At 38.4% G+C, this 23,055-nt stretch overlaps 1 protein-coding gene across 4 annotated transcripts in view; it reads left to right on the top strand.

Annotated features, from left to right (window-relative positions):
• Positions 1-23,055, top strand: part of PLEKHG4B (pleckstrin homology and RhoGEF domain containing G4B) — a 960,241-nt gene that overhangs the window by 835,293 nt on the left and 101,893 nt on the right. For all 4 annotated transcript variants that reach the window (XM_044065125.1, XM_044065124.1, XM_044065120.1 and 1 more), the window contains exons 15-18: positions 2,034-2,286; positions 9,475-9,564; positions 9,689-9,913; positions 16,660-16,830. In XM_044065125.1, the coding sequence (XP_043921060.1) occupies positions 2,034-2,286; positions 9,475-9,564; positions 9,689-9,913; positions 16,660-16,830 (739 nt within the window). The remainder of the gene's footprint in view (positions 1-2,033; positions 2,287-9,474; positions 9,565-9,688; positions 9,914-16,659; positions 16,831-23,055) is intronic.

Here is a 23,055-nt window from a genome sequence, read left to right as displayed (position 1 = left end):
CAGAATAATCATTTCTCAAATATGTAGGACTGTTCTGAATTGGTGGAGCATGATGGAGCATGCCTGTAATGTCAGACCTGCCTTGTTGTTAGCCTCTTCTCCCCTCCCCCTGCTGTGGGATATTATATACCCCAAAAGGGGCAAATATAGGCAAAAACAATGGGAAGTCACACCCAGTCATCTTAAAAGCTGAATATCATTCAAATATGTATGTTTGAAATACTTATATAATATACATATATATATCTATGTGTGTGTGTGTGTGTGTGTGAGTGTGTGTGTGTATATATATATATATATATATATATATATATACATATATATATATATATATATATATATTTTTTTTTAACATTTGTGTATATATATATATATATATATATATATATATATTTTTTTTTAATATATATATATATATATATATATATATATATATATTCAGAAGTTAATTGAACCCTCAGTGCATCAACAGTCAAAAGTATAACAAAAAAGACTGAAAAAAATCAGCTATATAGTCTGCATACTGCAAGACATAAAGACATAACCATGAGGTATGCAAATCAAACAGCATGTTTTACAGGGAGGAGGCCCTTGACCTCCCTTAACCCCTGCTACATAAATATATCAACTCTGAGACTGCACAGTACTGGGTAAGGGATGTATTCCCTAACCCTGGTATTAGTCCAGTCTTCCAAAAAAGACAGTCAGCTTTCTTGTTGATCTAATTGAGCACACAGGAAAGCTGTCATCTTTCTTCCCAGTTGACCAATTTAGCAGGACCCATACACCTGTACATATCTTCACATGCTTGTGTTTGTTTATATAAACAAATACATTTACATGCACACATATATGTATTAGATAAAAACCTATATATATATATATATATATACTCAATTATAGAAGTCCATGTAACTCTGGTTTAAGTACCTTATGCTGTGACCCGACCAGAAGAGTCCAAGTACGTGGATCTTTTTCCACATTTAACAAACATGTAACTGCTACACTGTAGCCATCAGATTATTAAATTTACATTCACACTAACCCCAGCTAGCTCCCCCCCCCCAACACTTTGCATCCGGAGCGATTGCCTCCCTTGCCCTGCCCTATCTATGCTTCTGGCATTTATGGCTGTTAATCTTTGGGTTTTTGCTTGTATTTTCTTAACTCTCTCTCTTTCCCATACCCTTCGCATTTTGTGCACAACATTTTGATTTTCAGCAGCATACGTGCCGACAGAATGTAGTTCGCAGAAATGATAGCAAACCTTTTTAGGATAATTATGTTTTCTTTTGTTTTTTTTGTTCTTCAGTGGAAGAACTAGCTGGAGCTAGCTGGAAGAGCATGGATGTAACTGTGATACCCGTTCACCAGACTGTAACAATTGGGTTGTTACAGGGAAGTGCTATTTTTTTCTTTTCAGTTAAAGAGCTACCTGGGGTGGGGTGATGGCTTGCGTTATCAGCACTGGGCACTGACTGAGCCAACTAAGCCTCAGATAAATGGTATCCATAGACACAGGCACACACACACCACCAGGTGTAGACAAAAAAAATAAGAGTTTCATATCATCTAGTCATTAAGCCAGCAGGAAACATTTGTAGAGTTTGTACCGATCTAGATTGGAGACTCCTGTACTGACCTAGATTTGGAGAAGCAGTTTCAAGTGTTATGAAATGTTGCAAACTATTCTTATCCCACCCTTCTCTTAGCATTGTTTTCCAGGCTGGTTTCTTTCCCTTCAGCTAAAGATGAGTATCTGAAAGAATGTTACAAATAAAGCAAAACACCATCTTTCAGCTTTGTGGTACAGTACTTAAATACCTGCAGAAACTTTCTTCCAGACTTTGTTATTGTCCGTTCTTAAAAGACATAAAAGTTTTGTTTGCTGTGACATGGAGAACTATAATATTCCTCTTAGCAAATGCTTAGGCATGGCAAGTCTGTTACAACATGTAATCTGAAAACGTAATGATTGACTAAGTGGTGTTTTCAGCCTGTCTGAGTCACAGTATGAGTTTTGTCTTTTTCAGTGGAAAACTTTTGCGCATCATGGATGAAATGATCACCACAGAACGAGAATATGTCCGTTCCCTTGGTTATGTAATTGATAGCTACTTTCCAGAGATGGAGAGGATGGACTTGCCCCAAGATCTCCGTGGGAAGCGCAATATCATATTTGGAAATATGGAAAAACTATATGATTTTCACTGCCAGTATTTTCTGAAGGATTTGGAACATTGTATGGATTGCCCTTTGCGTGTTAGCCGTTGCTTTCTTCGACATGTAAGTGACCTTTGTGGGCAGATTTCCTCTCAGTCTGTCTCTGTCTTGGTGTCTTACTACCTTCTAATGTTGAATTTATTTCATTATTTTTATTTATTTTAAATTTGTTGACCGGGAGTGTCTGACTGAGCCAGAGCCCTTTTTCAGCAGAGTCCCGGGGAGAAAAGCTCCATAATAATACAGTAAAAATAAGCTAAGGTTATACAAACAAGTTTAAAAAACTTAAATATGATAATTCTACACTAGACTCTAAATACTGTGCATTAACAAAGTCGAAACAAAAGGGACAACAGGAATGAAAAACAAATGATTAAGAACTGAAGGAATAACCATGTCTAAAGAGGTTATTACTGAGAAAGTAAGGAAAAGGGAAGTGTAGGGATAATAGGAGGAAGGAAGAAGGAAGTAGTAGAATAAGGTAGAGTGTAGAGATTAATAGGAGGCAGGAGAGTGAATGGAAAGAGGTACATTAGTTTGATGGTTATAGTCAGGGAGGATGAGAGCAATGGCAGATCCATTTTTGTTTGAAATATTCTTTTATGGCCAACTTAAATTGTTTGGGATCTAAGATACAGAACCAGATTTATATCAAGCAGCTGTATTTATCTGTAACAATGTAAAATTAGTTAATATTTTGTACAGCCTACAGTGTCACTCTTTTCCTAACCACACAGTGGTGATCACCACTTAGGGACTTGTAAAGCAGTCCACTGTGTTCCACAAAAGCAGCTATTTGTTTTGCCGGTTGAGTTTGCACTGTTTTAGTTCAATTCTGTGCTTGAGTGGTAAGGCATTTGCTTACACAGAACCTGTCTTATGTTTCGGTTCATGTTGCTAATGATTTGCATTCATTTCAGCTCATCTGAAACCAGCCAAACTATTGACCCAAAAAAGGACCAAAATCACCCACAGTGTTAGATGTAGTGATAAAATTGGATACATCACTTTTAGTGTCTGATATCCTGGAACTATGGTATTTCTTTTTAGTTTATAAGTTCTAAATGCAATTAGTATCTGAGAACATATTCAGTTTTATTGCTTTTTTAAAACAGAGTGATTCATAAGACCCAGGAATGCAAGAAAAGAACAGTGAAGGAACATGCTGTAATTTATTTGTAGGACCAGATTCAGAAACAGTTTATGCTTAGGGTAAGGTGCTGCCCTGAGCTTAGTCCTGTAAGCAGTATGGCTGGAACTGAAAAATAACTCTTGCTTGCTTCCTTGGGCTGAATATGCTGATGAGGAAGTAGTTTTGCTACATGGGCTCCTCCCATTCCCATTCCCTGAATCCAAAAATATCCAGTGTAGGTGTTGCTCCAAGTAGTACAAGTAAACATTGGCAGTGCCAGGCATGCCCCTCTTTTAAAATCATCCCTGCTAAAAACCACTATAGAAGCAGTGATGCTATTATATGTTGGCAACTTGCATCTGGTGTATCAGAAGTCGTAGTACTTCACTGCAGTGGTTGGTTATTCAGGGTTATTTTGGAGGTTGTAGGTAAGTTTAATGTTTGGAGTCCTTATGTAGGAGGTCAAGGATTTCAAGTGTTCTGATGGCTCTGGAATGTTCTTATTTAAATCACAAGGAAAGAGCTGTCCCAGCATCCTGTTACTCACAAGCTGGGAATGACAGCAGGCAGCCACACATCAGTGGAGTGTTTTATTTCTTTCTATCTTTCTTGCTAACTATCCGTCAATCCTAGTTTTGGAACAACTTAAATTCATTCCTGACTTTAACTGCAGGCCCAGTGTGCATAATCATTACATATGTATTTATTTCTATACTACAATTCAGCGTCAACCACTCATGTCAGCACTTGTTTGTGATCACTAGGATCATTGCCTTCACTAGTAGATAGGTAGGATTCCATCTGTCTCTTAAGGGTTAAGGTTCGGGACAAACTGCAAGCTAATAGGAATCATTTCATTAAATACAACTGTCCAGAAGTCTTATCTTACTCCTAAATGTTTCTTGCCTGTAGTACTCCAAATTAAATTATCCAGTTTACCTTTCATTATATCATCCCCGCCTTTCCAAAGAATAAGATGGAACTTGTTCTTTTAGAGCTGGACTACTAACTTCTGGGAGTAAGAAGACACTTTTGGACAGTCATACTTCATTATCATAAGGGACATTCTGTGTGACACCTTAAGTGTAGCATTACAGTACAGAAGACAAGGATAAAACTCACACAACATCTATTTTCAGGCATAGATATAATGCAGAACTACTTACAAAATGTGAAATTGTTGCGGGGGGGGGGGGCTTTTGATTTGGTTCTGCAAAGTATTACTTCAAATAGCATTCACTGGGATCTGTGGGAGGGGATATGCAAGTAGGGTCATGCATTTCCTAGTGTGATAATTCCTGCTAGTGAAACTAGCACTTTTGTTGCTTCACAGACAATGACTATTTACTAGTTCTGATGACACAAAGGATTGGTATCAATGAAAGAACAAACTAATTTATTGTGCAGCCTGACCAGAGCAAACACCATACCATAATGACCAATATTACACATTCAGGATATTGAATAAATAAGGTTTAAATCAATGTCCAGTAAAGCCAAACAGAAGTACTCACCTAGTAGTACTCATCTGGTAGTACTCATCCTGTAGTACTCATTCTGCAGTACTTGCTGTGTAGTACTCACCCTGTAGTACTCACCCAGTAGTACTGGTTCAGTAGTGCTCACCCTGTAGTATTCATTGAGCATTACTCACCATGTACTCACTGTGCAAACAAATGAATGACTTCTGTGTTATCTGAAAGTCAGTAAAACAGCAGCAGACCACACAAGAAAGAAAACATAACTTTTTGTCAGAAAACTGTGAATTATTGTCTTTCAACTAAAACAAATCTCCTGCACATGCCGCAATACACATTCCTTTATATTAATACTTGCAATGCAGCCTGAAAGAGTGACAGCTGCTGAGCAGCCCTTCTCCATCCCTGCTACACCTCAACAGTATTTGTGAATAACTTTATATGAGCATAATACTTAAAGAAGTCATTACACGTCTTCTTATGCTTTACTATTAACTACACAGATCAAACTGACAACTAAGCATCAGAGTGGAGATATAACAAATAACACACATACAGCAATTAATTACTTGCATAGAATATGCATTTCTGTAAATAATAGCAAAATTGTCTGATGTACAGTGGCACTAGGCAATGCACTACACAGCATAGCCTACAGGTAACACTGCATGTGTCAAGTTTAGTCTAGGTGATGTTACAGTGAAGGTTTAACTACTTGAATGCATGGCCCTTAGTGGTATACCCAGCACAAGCCTGCCATATAGGTCCTGTGATACTCACATCAGCTGGCCGCTATCGCCGATGGAAGGGACAATAGCCTGCAGTACGCTGCAATTATGCAGCAGTTCATAGGTGTTTACTAGGCTAATGACCACAAGGGCCTTTATAAGCCTAGCAATGCATCACAAATCTCTGACAAGTTCTAACACCCTTAATTACTGTAAACAGGGGTTTGGGGGATGAAACATTTACAAGCAGGGACCTGGGAAATTAACAATTTACAGGTTGCCTGTGTCCTTTAGAAACATAGATGCCAAACCAGGGATAAATTTCCTGTTTCTCATCCAGTTGTCTAAGTTGCACTTGAGTTGGGTTAGGGAGGAACTCTGCTTCATGTGGATGGGGGGCCTGCTCCATAGACAGAGTAGTTTCTGGGATACATACCTATCTCTCCAGCAGGTCCTATTTATATCACAGGCAAGGTTTAAGTCTTTAGAATGGGTAATTCTGGTGCTGTTTGTTTTTTTAGATATGCAGGAGGTCCATCAGAGTGAGACACGACAATGTCCTGTATGCCAGGCATAGATCTCCCCTCAAAAGCCTGTAGGAGAGAGAATATCAGCATAGGGCCTTTAGGCGCTGTGATTGTAGTGTGACACTTGGTAGCCCTGATTATTCCAGTAAGCTCTGTAGCACGTGTGATAACTGTGTAACATAGGACAATTTACTTATGCCCTATATTCTTTTGTTGAGGAACCTCTGTGGACGTTCCAATTGTTGGAGTTGCCTGGTTAGGTACATACAAGGGGCATTGTACTCAATGATAGGTCTGATGGATGCCGAATACAGTGGAACAATTACTTCTTAGATGCCATACCTTTGTTTATAAGTTGAACAATGTAGAAGGATTTCCTCACTACTGTAGACACATGATGGTCAAAGGCTAGATTACTGTCTATTTGTGTCCCTAAGTCCCTGTCTAATGGGTCAGCTCTAAGGGGTGTGTTGTCAATATGATAGTTACCATGAGTGGATGACTTCCCAAAGGATACTATTATGCATTTCTTGGCATTTAGTTTTAGTCCATGGCTCTGACACCAGTTGTTTGTTTCTGTCAGCTGCTCATGGAGAACATTTGTGTCAGTGTGATTCAATGCCAGCTCCTAATTTGCAATCATCTGCAAATTTAGTCAGCCATAGACCACTGACATTGGCCTTGACTTCTGAGAAGTAAATGCCAAAAAGGAGCAGTCCAACGACCAATCCTTGAGGGACTCCACTTGTGACTGGCCTCTTTGCAGAGGTGGACTCCCCAATTCTAACTTCCTGGGTCCTGTTTGTGAGCCAGTTGGCTATCCACACGGTGACATATGAGTTTGTACCTAATTTGTTGAGTTTGTCAACAGTATCGGAGTGGGGTATTGTGTCAAATGGGTTGGCCAGGTCAAGGTAGGCAGCGTGAACCATTTTGCCCTCATCCATTGCTTTGGTGACTATCTCAAAGAAGTCCACCAGGTTGAGTAGGCATGATCTGCCCTTGACAAAACCAAACTGGGTTGGGTCAAGTGTCCGGAGGTTTACTACATCACTTTTGATCATTTCCATGGCTTTACATATAAGACTAGTGAGACTTATGAGTCTGTACTTTCCAGGGTCTGTAGATGGCCCACCCTTGTGGAGAGGGATGACTGTTGCTGTTCTCCATTCATGGGGCACAAAACGTGTTTTGAGGCTATAGTTAAATACCAATTCCAGAGGCCCTGATAGGTCATGTTTCATGCTATTTAGAAGGCATCCTGGGATATTGTCTGGGCTCATTGATGCAGTGTTCCTCGCCTTACAGAGAGCATTGAGGACCTGCTCCCTAGTCATAGCAGGGGGAGTTATATTAGATGGTATTTCATGAGGGAAGGTTGAGGGGAAGAGGGGGTAACATTGGAGATGAATTTATCAGGCAGTAGGTTTGCTATATCTTCTGGCTAAATATAGGTTGCTCTATTTACAATGAGTTCTTCACGCAATTGTGTATTGCCTTTGAGGTTGCGGACATAGCTAAAGAACGCTTTGTAGGTGTCCTTGGCCTGGGAGGCTAAACTTACCTTAAATGTGGCTTTGCTAGACTTAATTTGTCCTCAGAGTTGTTTGTTTAATTTGATGAGAGTGTATTTATCCTGCTGAGTGCTGCATTATCCTGCTGGGTGCTGCACCTCCTAATTTTTGCCATGATTTTCTTCCTCCTGTTATACAGCCTATTGATTTTGTGATTCCACCAGGGTGGCTTGTATTTGTAGTTAGTTCTGCACTTCTTCCTGGTGGATACAGCTGCCTCTTTGCAGCTATTAACATGCCGGTACAGGGGTTCTGTGAACAGTTCTGCACAGGCAGCAGTGTTCTCAGGGTTCATGAGGACTTGACATTTTGCCAGGTTATCACTTAATAGCAAGAGGTTAGCCTTAGACTAGTTCCTGAATATTCCAGGTTTAGCTGGGGCTCCAGGTATTATTCTTACTTCAAAGGAGACCATTTTGTGGTCTGACCTTAACAGGGAAGGCATTACAGTAGGGAATGTGCAGCACTCTCCCATATTAGTAAAGACCAGATCCAGGATGGCTGCACCCCTGGTTAGTGTACTGACTATCTGGTTCAGGGAGTTTGTGTTTACAAAATCCAGGTAACTCTGTGCCTGTTCATTTGCTGTCATATAGGATTCCCAGTTAATATTGGGGTAATTAAAGTCACCCATGAATATGGTATTGGGTTGGATGGTTAGTGTTTCTAATAAGTGTAAATGTATAGTATGGGTTTCCTGGGTCATAGAGGAGGACCTATAGCTGGCAAGGAAGTGATATTGGATTTTGCCTGTGGTGATTTGAACATGGAGTAGCTCAAGTGCATTGTCCTGTTTGACCAGCCTTGAGGTATATTTATTTTTGATGTAAATAGACACACCTCCACCTTTAGTCCCTGTCTGTGTAGTAGCTGGTCTAAATGTCTGGAAGGCATTATAACCTTGCATTGTTGATGTGCTCTCCGTGGCTTTAAACCATGTCTCAGTGACCGCACAGATATCAGCATTCTCTAGGGTGAAGAGAGCTTCTAAGGGAGTGGAGTTTTTTGTTTAGACTCCTAGCATTGAGTAATACCTTTAGATTTTCTTGGTTTTGATTTGCTATGTTGGACGTATTTTCCATTTGGCATTGCCTAAAAAAGGCACTATGGGGGGGGGGTGACAATGTTTTAGCTAATATTCAAAAGCCTTGCGGGGAGAGGAGCAGACCATCCCTGGCAAAGCAGCATGGTCTTTTGACCATCTCCTTCCAAGCTGACAAATATTGCACCCCTTTAGAATGACACAAGAAACTAAGGCAATTATTAAAGTCAATCATCTTTTGTTCATATTGTAGCATCATCCTTGGAAAAGGTAAAATGCTGCTCAATGCTAAAATGCTGCTCAATGCTAGGCTCATACCAACCTGGGACACACATTCCAAGAGCTCCATGATGTCTGTCTTCGTATAGTCTAGGGAGGTACATGTCAGGTCATTTACTCCCACATGGACTATGACTGAGTCATATTGGTAACTGTGGTCCAAAGACCTGAGTGCATGTGTAATGTGACAGATCCTAACCCCTGATAAGCAGCTGACCATGACTTTCTCCTTACTCAGCCTGGTGAGAGGGACATCAGTGTGTCTCATAATGGATCCTCCAATGACCAGAATGTTGGATTGTGTGGTGGATTGCTTTATAGACTTAGAGGTCTTAGAGGTAGAGGCTCCATGCGATGTGGCGCCATGTGTTGATGTGGGTGTTGTTTTGAAAGAGTGCATTTGGGGCTGATGAAGGTATTTGTCACATGTACTTGGTATAGGAGTAATTTTCAAGCTGTCCATTAATGCATTTTTTTGTTTGTTTCCATAGGAGGAACAGTTTGGCATGTATGCACTGTACAGTAAGAACAAACCACAGTCTGATGCATTGCTTGCTTGTCATGGAAACACCTTCTTCAAAGTAATTACCTTTGTTTCTTCTGTTTCTCTCTTATTTGCAGAGAGGGCATCATCATTTACATGCAAGTGTTGTAGTGTTGCATTACATTCACTTAATGCTAATGGTGTTTTTGATATCCTTGTAGAATAAACAGCAGGTGTTGGCAGATAAGATGGACCTGGCATCTTACTTACTAAAGCCAATCCAAAGAATGAGTAAATATGCCCTTCTCCTTAAAGACATGATCAAGGAATGCAGCAAATCCCAGGAACAAGAACTGCAAGACCTCCAAGCAGCAGAAGAGATGGTGAAATTTCAGCTTCGCCATGGCAATGACTTACTTGCTATGGATGCTATCAGGGGATGTGATGTAAGCATTTAGTAAGCTAGAAAACAAAAGGAACATGTTCTTTACAATTGTCTTCTTTTATAGCTCAATGGACTATCTGAGCAGCAGTAAAACAGGTGATATGTATCATAGCAATATTCAAACAGTGAAAAACATTAACACCGACTCTGGTTTTATTAAATCTTGCCTCCATGTCCAGTGAGCAAAGCATCATAATTTGTTGTAGGATGTTAATATTGGGCAGCCCTAAGAGTGTAATCTATAAACAAGTTAAAGGAGTATGTTACAAAGCATTCAGGGGGTTGGTTCCATTTTACTGAGTCAGGTAGCACAGCTGTCTCCAAAGTAAAAATGCAGTCTGAGGCATTCTAAAGCAGTTTCAGTCAAAGGTCTATTATGTACATAAGTGGCATAGTGAGCCAGACTGGTTATGTCAGACTGTGTTCCAATGCATGTGACATTATACATGTCAATCTTATGAAAAAGCAAGACTAAAGATAGTTGAAGGTCTATAACTTCAACTCATCATGTAACGCAAACACAAATTCTTTAGGAAGCCTTGTAATTTTCCATTTTGGACTTGTCAAATAGGAGCCACAACCTGACAATGTACAAAACTTAGGGATGTAAGGCATCAGTGGCTTTAGCAGCTGCAGAAAGACAACTTGCTTAACAGTGTATCTGCTTACAGGTGAACATACTCATTGGCACATGTAAAGGAAGATGTTATTTTGTCAAGAAAAATGAAAAATTATTGTACCAAATATGAAGATAAGTGCTTTCCTGATCTGTAAAAGACTAAAAGACTAAAAACTTCTTATTTAGTAGATTCCAGCTAGCCCTACATTATATCACCATATCTGGGACATAATTCAGCAGTTTGCTGGAATGTTCCAACTAATATTTATTATTTGTATTGATGATTTTTTTCCAGATTTTAATGAGTGAAATTTCAGGAACTGTAGTAATTAATTACCTAAATTTCAATTTAAAAGTTTAGTCACAACATTGATATTTATTTCTGTGTGCTTTTTTGCATTCATAACAGAAACTGTTAAACCATATTAGCAACAACAGAATTATGACATCAACAATGTAGATACGCATTTCTTCCATAACTATCCTAGTATTGTTGTAAGTATTATTCAGATGACCAATAAAATGAATGTGCTTCTACTAGGTAAAGAATATATATTAAGAATATATAGGTAAAGAATATATATTAAGAATATATATTAAACACTTTGAAAAAAGTTGTTAAAGGCACTTCTTATAAAGCTGTGTATGTAGGTCTGTGACTTTCAGTAACTCTACCTTGTTATGATTTTGAAGTACTTCTATTCAGCTCTTACTCATCTGACAATTTCTTATCCCTTTAATACACCTAGAAACTTACTGCTTGCATCATCGTTGACTTCATTATTCTGATGTTATTGATTTTTGCTACCTCATCTCCTTATTGGCTTATTATCCTGATGTTATTGATTTTTGCTACCTCATCTCCTTATTGGCTTATTATCCTGATGTTATTGATTTTTGCTACCCCATCTCCTTATTGGCTTATTATCCTGATGTTATTGATTTTTGGTACCTCATCTCCTTATTGGCTTATTATCCTGATGTTATTGATTTTTGCTACCCCATCTCCTTATTGGCTTATTATCCTGATGTTATTGATTTTTGGTACCCCATCTCCTTATTGGCTTATTATTGTGATGTTATTGATTTTTGGTACCCTTTCTCCTTATTGACCTCATTATCTTGATGTTATTGATTTTTGCTATCCTATTTCCTTATTGGCTTATTATTCTGATGTTATTGATTTCTGCTACCCTATCTGCTTATTGGTTTCATTATTCTGATGTCACTGATTTTCTTAAGCCAAGCTTTTTATACCACTACAGCTGATCCACTGCACTGCATCCCCTCTCCTCCCATCATCATTTTTTTGCTTCTGCTGTTTTGTTGTTCTATTGTTTTGTGATACCTGTTATATTCCTGTTTAATGTGACACTTCTCCCAAAACAATTTTAACTTGGCCTGCTGGCCCTCACATTCCTCTGGGTTATAGAAGAATCTTATATAAAAAGGCACCCTTCTTTAGTGCACAAACCCATTGAGAATGCCTGGTAGTCAGCATCTCTACCTGCCCATTAATTCTAGTGCCAGATATGTCTTGATCTCTGTCCTTTGCAAAGGCACTCTCATTCGCTGTTATTTGCATACAGTTGCTTTGACGCTCAAGATTTTCTTAGCTGTGGCTGAACTGATATGGGCCTTCAAAGGGTAAATTGTTATATTGTTTGTTGCATGTGTTTGCATCTAGTTGTATGTTATTAGCACAGGTTATAAGAATATGATCTGTAAAATGCAGAGAGAATTTTTATGATTTTGTGTATAATGGGAATTTTCAAAGAATGGATTGGGTAGTTGATATTGCTGAATGTCTTTTGGCTTTTCCCGGTTAGGAGTCACTATAGCAGAACTCCAGTCCGTTAATGATTGGCAGTGGATTTTTCTGGTGCTGAGTTGCCAGCCCAATGCCCAACCTTCAAAGAAGGCACACCCATTCACATATGCACCTACCTGCATGTCTTTAAACGTCACGACCATGGAGAGGACATGCAGACTCCACACAGAAGGAGCTCCAGCCAAGAATCGAACAGAAGAACCTATTGCTGTGGTTGATATTGCTGAATGCAGTAGTTTTTATTGCAAGTCCAAATTTGAGATTATTAAAGTGGTCCTGTTTATCTTTTATTGGCATCTGTTTACATTGACTTCTTGCAGCTTGGTGTAGCTGATAGATACTCATGTGTTAGTATTTTTCTGGGCTTTTCAGAACTTGTCCCTTTGGGCATTACTGCACGGGGGTTGACTTTTTTTAGTTAGTATAGGTACAACACATTGATAATCCTGTAGTGTGAAAATAATTTGAATGACATCCAGGAATGAAATGAAATTTAGCTGTGACCCATAAGCATTTTTTCTAAATAGTTTAATTGTATGAACGTATGAACGTTGGTTATAATGCTTTGGGTTACCTGTTTGAACAGCTAGTGAGGTGTGGAAGATTTTTCTAGACTTCCACATTGTAAATGTTGTCATGTGGTCACTAAGACAGCCACACATAGTGCTGACTGCAGTAATGTGACTAGGTTCTGAAAATAGTATCCAGTTTATGATGCATTGTCTTTTTATTGGTTTCTTTAGTTATACTGGAATGGTTATAACTTGTGTTACACTGAACAATGTGGATTAAAGCTGGGAGTCTGAATATGCGCTTCTTTCCCGTCAGTGCTGAGATCACCAAGGATTAGATCTTTATTTGTGTTAGCTTTCTTAACCACTACAAGGTTTCCTCTAGAAGTGGAAGCGTGTTTTCAAGAACTGTAGTATAGCTAGTAGTAACACATTTTACTTGTTAAAGCTTAAATAATATTAGTAACGATTCTCTGTGCTTTTTGCTATGCCCCTTCCATAGAATTGAGTATGGGATTTCACCTAGGTCTGAATTAAAGCAAGGATGTCAGATGAGTAATACTGGACACAGGCTTTGAGTTCTTTGACATCTTTGTAGGTAAAGAGTTTTAAAAAATGATTAACAGACCATGGCTAATCTATTAGGCATGAGGTATAATAGGTTTTGTTAACAGGGCTGTGATATGGATGTATTTTTCTTCATATTACTAATAGAAGTATTGCTTTATTAAGAATGTATACTTTAGGCACATTCTGTCTGATGTAGTAGAGTAGCATAGTTTCACAAATTATGCTATTACTGCAGTCATAGAGTAGGTAGGTTGAGCTATGGAAGGACAGGAGACCCTGTCCATCTGTATTTGAAGGAGAAGTGGACTGGGAAGTTTGAAGAGGAGGGTGAGGCTGTTAGGGTAATAATGGTTTTAATTTAATAAGGTCAGAGATGGGACAGAACTTTCTGACAGCTGGGTGACGGGTGGAGTGATGTAGCATCTAAAGGCTTTGTGACTGTAATCGTATGTAGGTATTAATGTTGATATCTGTATTATACAGTGCAGGACTGAGAGCTAAATGTTGAGATTACTAACAAGTGATGTGATTCACATTTGTTAAAGACATTGGTGCAAAGGTACATGATGTATGCAGCTGTAGAATTATGCTTCTTGTCACGGCTAATTTGTCTGAAGCTATATTAGTTTTGTCAGTGGCCAGTTTTAATGAACTCATAACTACTGTACATGTAATCAACAAAATTGTTTACAAAGCTGCATATAACTAGTAGATACCTTTTTCTGATGCACATTTTTGAATTAGTTTTCTAGTTATTTATTATTTATTTATTTATTTACAATTTGATAATCAGGTAGGTGGGCTTGATCTATTGATTGTTTTCATTCATGTCCCACATACAATTCTACATTATAATCAGTTTGCAGTGAATACTTTGGTATAGAAATGCATAACATACATAAAGCTTTACAGTAATATGGATTAAGGCATAGCAAATAAATAATAAAGGTGGGTTTTCCTATTGTAACAGTCCTTACAGGTAAAAGATGCAAAAATTAGCCAGCATCACAAAAGCTGCACTGTGATTAATTTTGCAAATGTTGTCTAAGCTTTTTTTTTTTTTCTTTAATTAATGTTTGAACAGTTTTGATGGGGGTTTTTTATATTGTATTTTGGGTAAGGCTTTTTCTTTTGTGGCTTGAATCTAGGACTGACCAAAGTGTTTGTATTTCCCCTGCTGTCCCTGAGGGGGTAGTTTTATAAGAAGAGCCCTGTATTGTTTTATTAACCCAGTAGATACAACATAATATTATTTTTTAGTTCTATTGCTATCACTCTTTCTAGACTTGGATAAATAATTCATAGTCAGTTAAGCTGCTTTAAATTAGTGAATATAGCATTGTAGAACTTTGTATTGTTAAGAATGTAAATATGGATAATATACTGTAGCTGTAAAAGGGCTGGGGGTAGGGTGATGTCCAGCCAGTCCAGTGAGTTATAAGTTGGTGTGGGCTACTTTGTTTATTAGGCAAGAGAATAACTCTTTCTATTAAATACCATGCTTATATCCAGAAACATGACAATGAGATATGTCATCATCCTTTACCAAAGAGACTCTTCCAGAAATGCAACAAGTTTGAGGATGTGGAAGTATGTGTTACAATGGCATGCAAGAAACAAATCATAGTGGCCCTTTTTAGTCTGGCAGCAGTCGTCTTCATGTTTTTGTATAACTGCTATTTAATAGCTAAAAATTCTACAGATTTCCAGAGAATGTTGTTCTCCTTCCTTCTTATAAATGTGAATGACCAGTGCTGACTTCCAGACGTCTGGTAAGCTAGCACTGTTGGAAGGATAAAATAAATACACAATTTAATATTGCATTATTTTATCTTTAGGCTGTTTCAGCACTTTGTTTGAGACACCACACAAACCAGTAGCTTTATTAACCCTTAGGCCTACTGCAGTCTATCTGAGGCATTTCTCATTACAATAATCTTTAAAGAAAAGTGCAAACTTAAATGATTTAGATATGCTCTCCTGAATATTAAATGTGCCATTGTAGATTGTGAACAATGTGTGCGGAGCATAATAAAGCAAAAAGTATTCTCCCACAATGTTTACTCTCATTAATTAGTCACAAGAAGAGAATGCATTCATCCTGACAATTTATTGCCATATCTAACTTCCTTTGTTGTGCAGGTGATTTGAAATCCTTTCTGATACTTTTACACAGCATCTTGTTTTTCATTATACTTTTGGTACCCCTGCTAAGTTTAGTTTTCTTAAGTAGTTTGTTCTTTTTTTTCTCTGTCCTCCCTCTTACATGATGAGAAAATGTCATTTTCTCCTTAATTGAAATATTTATTTTTTTTCAGTTTTGAGAGTGATTTTTTTTCTGGATGTAGTTAATATTTTAACAAGCCAATGCTTGCTAGAAGTCTCCAGTTGTTTACCCCTCGAAGATAGCTGGCAGCTGACCATCTTCAGCTGCTTATGTCAGTTTTATAACTGGTTCTGTTTGCCCTCCACTGCTGTCTTGGGAATGTTGAAATCACATCCTGTTTATGTTGAATCCAGGATTGTATATTCAGTATTAACAATGGTCTGTGCTGTTGTAGCACATAGTTCTGTTTAGCAGTCTCATGACTATGCTACATCATAGAAGCAATTAATTAAAATCTTTCCAACAGCTGCAGATTAAATACATGTCTGAACATAACTACATTCATGAGGTGTGTGTGTGTATGTGTGTGCGTGTGTGTGTGTGTGTGTGTGTGTGTGTGTGCGCGCGCGCGCGCATGTGTGTGGGTTTGTGTGCATTGAAACATAGGGAACTAAACATGTAACTTATATATACAGGGCAGTAACACAGTTGTCAGGAGTAATACATTGGCCAGGGGAACAACACATGCACAGAAGTAAAGAGTAGTTTTTACATGAATAGAATGTTGAATTGTTAAGAAAGGCCAGTCCAACCCCACACAAAAGCATGGAACTATCAGTTTGCCTAGATGTGTATGTTAGAAGCTGCAGGAACATTACCTGAGCAGCTAAGTAATATCACCACAAGAAACAAAAATAAGATATTTCAGTGGAACAGCCTTGAGATAAAATGTCTCCTGTAAGTTTTCACAGGTAGATAAAATAAAAATGGCCAGGGTAGATTTTCAGGTGTTGTTCATACTTGATACATACCACTGTTAAGTACTACGTAACATTAAGTACAAAAATGTTTGCCATTGATGGATGATGTTATCTTATTTTATGACTAGGTTAATCTGAAGGAACAGGGTCAGCTGCGATGTCAGGATGAGTTTATTGTTTGGTGTGGAAGAAGGAAGAACCTCAGGCATGTTTTTCTCTTTGAAGACCTCATTCTGTTCAGCAAGACGAAGAAGATTGATGGTGGATATGACATTTATGTTTACAAGCAATCATTTAAGGTAAGTGTGACACGCCCTTGAGTGCATATGGGCAATAGTAAAAGTACCGGCCTGGTGAAATTATAGGGTAAACTTTGACATTTATGAGAGTAGCACAAGCTGAAGGTTTGGATTGTGCCTCTAAATGTTCATTTCATAGTAAGCAAGAAGACTGGCGTTATGTTTGGCAATAGTAGCAGAAAGGTATTTTTTATGCTGAGATTCTGTATTTACCAAGTCCTGTTTTGTGGGGAATGTAAGTTGTATTTATTTTGAGGTATAAAGTAGCATCATTTTTTGCAGTAACTCCTGCAACATACAGCATTGATAGTCTCAGCATTAGTTAACAAAACTTCATGGCATGTTTTAATCAACAGCTCCTGAAGTCATTACAGTGCCGATGAAGATTTTTGCATGCCTTACACCATTTTGATCATCACCCTATCCTCATACCCTTCATATTTAACATCATTATTACATTTGGTGTCATTAGTGGACCGGAGTTCCGCTGTGGCGACCCCTAACCGGGAAAAGCCGAAAGACATTACATTTGGTGTCAGACATGCAACAGTCACACTTCCACTGCGATAGACTGCCAGAAATGTCTTCAAGTGCACCTAACGGACATAATCAAGTTGTCCATTAGCATTAGCACTTCATTCTTTCATCCTTTTTAGCCAGACTTCTGCCTGACTTCATAGGTAGGAGCACTCTCCATCTGCACAGTAAAGGTTTTAGAAGTTAAAAATAATAAAGTTACTTACTTGCACTCAAGTATATTACACAATGAAATAAACAAATTATTGACCTCTCTGATGCTTGTAACATTATATATTAAAGTGTATGTCTAAAATGAATATAAAGTATTATGATATTGCCTCTGATCATAACCAGGATGTTATGTGTTCGAGACATAGATGTCAAGCCATTCACTTAAGAGACGAAGTTTGACATCTACGTTGAGAATGCATAACATCCTGGGTTATGATCAGAAAGATCCAGCCATAATTTTTTCTAGTGCATGCAGTTTTACCTGCTCCCGTGAACTACAAATGTTAGAGAGGAAAAGTAAAAAAAAAAAAAAAAAAGTGTAGGAGCACTTCTTATAACTATCAGTCTCTTACTTCCAGAATCAGGGAAAAATCCAGAAATAATCATGGATACTTTTTAAAATATTAGTACTATTCATTTGAAACCTTGACAGAACAAGAGAATGTTAATTAATCTACATTAAGTAAAAGAAGTCTAACCTAATGATTGTCATTATTTGTTAAGTGTAATCCACTTGACCTTTTCTCCCAAAATCACTAGTTTTAAGAGGGATTAGGAGGGCCAGAGCAGAATTTTGAGGAAAAATCTTGGTTGTCAGTGAAAGTCAGGGATAGTTAAGAGGTACTGTATGCATAAGTGTTTTACAGCTTAGAAAGCCATAACACCCTAAGCAAGTTCACCCAGAGAGCAGCCACTAAAGAAGTAGATCGGAAACCCAGTGAATTGTTCATTCAAAAATAAGTCCGAATGATGGGTTACTGGCTTTCTGATGGTCTTCTGTTGTGGCTGTTAAGGAGTTGCAATGCTGTAGCATGACAGTAGTGTTCAACAGCACTGAGGGACTGCTTCACAATAGCTTGTTAACCACCTTTCTGATGTCAGAAAGGTATTCAAATAAGCCTGCCTTTTCACTAATCTCAGAGGGTAATTGGGGCGCACCATATGCTATAAGAAAATTTACGCCTGAATGAAGCAGTGGACAAGGAGCACCAGGAGGGCGATTGGACAGGTTTAGACGTAAACTTGTTCAGAAAGATACTTCAAACAGAAATGCAGGTGCATTGTGGAAAATCAAAGGTGTGCCATACATCAGAGTGTCACTATCAGACATTCTTCATAAGGGCTTCTAAGAAGAGGGTCATGCAGGAGATAAATTTAAGATGCCAAGTTGGCTGATTCAAAAGGACTGTGTGAACTCCCCTGAAACACAGTGGAGGTCCATGGTCTCCTTGTAGGAGAGTTCCCCTGTAGCATCCCTATTCAGGTACATTTAAGGGATTTTATATCAAGACTCCTATTTTACCCTGAGCCATTTTATTCAAGCATCAGATGGAAGAAAGACGTAGTTTACTGTGAAAACATCCAGTATAGTTTCAGAGGGAAAATAAATACCCCAGGGCTTAAGGAACAGGATAATTATGTGAAGAGCAGTCCTTGGAAATGACATATTAGGAGAAGTGCTTCAGTTTAACAGCATGAGTAGTCTGTGCAATTACTTCCTGACAGTAAAAGAAGTATTGTACCTCAAAACAGGTGAAGTCAGTGTTTTGGAATAACAGTAGTAGAACTTAAGACAGATAAGACTGTAATGTCTTGAGGGCAAAAGCCGCTTTAGAGAATATTTTTATGTCTAAGTATTGACTTAGGAAACTTTTTGTGGTGTAACTAGTAATTATCTGTGACAACCATTGCACTATGTAGCTCCAGATGCATCCTTTTCTGAAGATGGAGGGGAGGGGATATGTTACCCTTTCTGGTCAAGAAAACTAATAGTTGCCATAGAGTTTCATGCTTAAATGTAAATCAGTAGGAAATGCACAATAGTAGCAAGGGTAGGGCAAACAGGACAACTAACACTGGTGTAAGTCGTTAGGGGGGCTCATTTGCCATTGCAGAAGAGTGCTGATCAGAACCTGCAAGTGGCATATGCAGTTATTTAAGCAGATGTAATTATTATAATGATTGCTTAAATAACAGTCAGTGCTTGTCTTGCTAAGGTAGCACAGTTGGCAGGCATTATGTAATAATTGCTGATCAGTCCTTGCCTTGGAGGTCTGTATACAGTATGATTTCAAATACTGCTTGTGACTTGAAAGCCAGAGCCTAATTGGCAACTTTTGCTCAATGCTGATTACACCATTGTCAGAGTGTGTGCGTGTGTGTGTGTGTGTGTGTGTGTGTGTGTGTGTGTGTGTGTGTGTGTGTGTGTGTGTGTGTGCGCGTGTGTGTGTGCGTGTGTGTGTGTGCGCGCGTGAGTGCGCATGTGTCTGTTAGATGCAGCAAAGAGCTTTTATGTATATTATATAGATACATAATAGTAATATACGGAATACCCTTTTGCTTAGTTAGCTCTTTTTATTTTCTGGTGCTCAACTCCTTTCTTTTTCTTTCTTTCTTTCTTTCTTTCTTTCTTTCTTTCTTTCTTTCTTTCTTTCTTTCATTTATTTGAGAAGGGGATGTCACACAGGCACTTTACAGTGAGTGCCGTTTGATATTGCTTCAACTCTGAGAAAATGGTTAGGTTTACTCATGCTGAAAAAAAATCTCCAGCTTGGGACACCTTATCCACTGCACCTAGTTTTGAAGGAAGAAAGTAGTCCTTACTGTGACGACTGTGCCTTGGCCCAGCAATCAAGGAGCCTCAATCCTCACCACTATCACCAGGGAGGTCTTCTCCTAGAAGAGGAAAGGATAACTAATACACACAGTAAAGTACAAATTCCCTTAAGTGCATACAGAGATCACAGTCAGCCTGGGGCTGGTTGCTTCCTTGCTCACCGGGTCCCCAATAAGACTCCCCACTGGCACAGCTATAGGGTCCAGGTCTCAGCCTAACTGGGCAAACTAAAATCTCCAGTACCCTCACTGTCCAACCAGTGCTTCGTGTCCCTGCCAAGTAGCTGGCACAGCACACACACGCGCACACTTTGAGATAAGTATTTATACAACTTCACAGACACTCCTGGGAAAGGCTGACACAGATTCTCCAACTGTGCCCCTTTACCCAGACTATATGGTAGTAATTACTGCCACCACCCAGTTAATAATAGCAGGTACTAAAAGGCCCTTAAAAGGTTGTCCAATTATTACTGTGCAATATTAATATCCAATGGTAGTATGACTAACAGTCAAGGTTTACTTTAGAGTGGCCTGTTACAATAACCTCTATAAATATGCAATGTACTCTAGAGCTTATCTCTACACAAATCAGCCACAGGTAGAAGGTTTTAAAAATATTTAATAATAAATAATTAAAACACAAGACAGAACTACTACACCACAGAGATATCTAAGAGTTCAGAGATCACACAGAAACTTAAAATAATACAGTAGGACAGGTCTAATTTCAAAGAAAAATACCTAATTAAACTTTATTAGCTTTAACTATTCCTACAAGAAATCACAGTGCTAAAACTTACATGTGAGCACAAGGCAGAGTGCTGATAAGTTAGATGTCCAAAGTCAAAATGCTTCCAGTCTCTTGTGAGAAATAGTATTTAAATATTACTAACAAACATGTCTCTAAAGCCCTCCCAAAATTACATCATTTTTGACACTGAGGTTTTCCCAGTATTCATATTGCATCATCTTAACACCTGGTCTGAGTTCCCAGGCCACAAACCACATTATTTAGCAATCTAACACCGCCTCAGAAACTTACAATACAAGACATTTCACATGTATATGCTAGCAGAAACCAAAGCAATAAAGCACCTTCCACATCTAAATTCTGGTCATAAACTTTAGCCTTAAAACAATGGGCATGAAATCTTCATCCAGCCACCCTGGAGCTGAATTCTAACATTAAAGAGATTCATAAGATCTTTTCAACTTAAAAATACACATTTGAAATACTTGGCTTGGTTTTCCTTACAGCAGATGGCAATGTTGCAACAATCTTGAAGTTCACATTTTACAGTGTTTTTTTACATTTAAAAACACAAGCCTGTATATTACATTTATTTACAAATGCCATAATTATATATCAAATTCTATTTGACTAGGCTGGCAGCCTTCGCCCATCTCTCCCCAGTCGTCACACTTACATATAAGCTGTTGATACTGAATAGCTTGACACATGTGGTCTCTCCTGCGTTTCTGGCATGTGAACTATTGATTGTAAGATGTTCTGTGTGACAGTAGTGCCTCACATTTTCTAACATCTCCATAATGTGAGTTTCATGTGGTCTCTAATTTGTTTGTGCTCGTACTATACTCCTAAAACAGAAATGTAGGAAGTTCCTATATTTTATCAATAAAAACTTCCTGAACCAGTTTGTTAACAAACCCACTACAGGAAATTATATCCTGGGTTTTCTGTATAAGTTCATTGTGTATTATTCCCTTGGTATCTCCTTCACTGGCTAGGTCAAATCATAAAATAATAACCTTCAGCTTTAAAATATCTAAACCCAGAGATGCCAGTTTCTCAAGGATTTCATACATACAAATCTTACCAAATTCAATGATGAAGTTTCAAAATTCACTTATAACAGCTTAATCCCTGATGTGGCCACAGCAGACAGCTACACAAGTAAATTCTACACCCACTTTCGTAAATGTATAGAACATTCATTCCCAACTAGATGTAAATACAACATGAAATGTAAAATCAAACCATCCAGATGATCCTCCATCATTAGTAAACTTTGTAATTAAATAAAAAAAAATCTTAGTCTTTCAGCAGATCATAGATGCTCCAGTTAAGGATAACATCAAGAAGTTGACAGAAAAGTGAAGACTCCCATTAGTTACATGAGAAAATAAGGAAATAGTGCCCAGCATTATTCAGTGATTAGGCCACAGTGGTGCAGCGGTTAGTGTTGTTGCCTCACAGCAAGAGGTTCTCCGGTTCATTTCTTGGCTGGAACACCTTCTGTACAGAGTCTGCATATCCTCCCTGCAGTCAGGTGAATTTAGGTAGGTGCATGCGTGTATGGGTGTGCCTTCCTTGAAGGCTGGGAACTGGGCTGGTAACTCAACACTGTAAAAACTCACTGCCAATCATTAGCGGACTGGAGTTCCATTGTGGCAACCCCTAACCGGGAAAAGCCGAAAGACTAATCAAAAAATTATTCAGAGGTTATCCAAAATTACATCACCTACTCTGACCTGGTAGACATTTCCAGCACAGTTTACTATCAAAATATCGCACCTGCAACATGCAAATGTTCATATTTCTGACCAGAAATTTCAGAAATCAAATCTACAAACATAATCGAACCAGGTACTTCAGGAAAGTCGACATCTCAGGAATGTCGACTTTACCAAAAATACTACACTTGCGGTCATGAGCAATGAATGTTTTTGCAGGGGGGTGTGCCCCCCACACCCCCTGTTACTTATATATACAAACTCCAAGATCGCAGTACAATGAGGAAAAGGGTACATTTCCTGATACCCACTATAGTGAGATCTGCATTCAAAATGTTGAATCCACAACAGCGAATGCTAGTGTGCATTCACTGTTGTCAG

Source organism: Protopterus annectens, chromosome 3.part0, assembly GCF_019279795.1.
Source record: "Protopterus annectens isolate FY-2018-M chromosome 3.part0, PAN1.0, whole genome shotgun sequence".
NCBI lineage: Eukaryota > Metazoa > Chordata > Ceratodontiformes > Protopteridae > Protopterus > Protopterus annectens.
The sequence above is the reverse complement of the archived record's forward strand: the minus strand, read 5'-3'. Positions and strand labels throughout refer to the sequence as shown.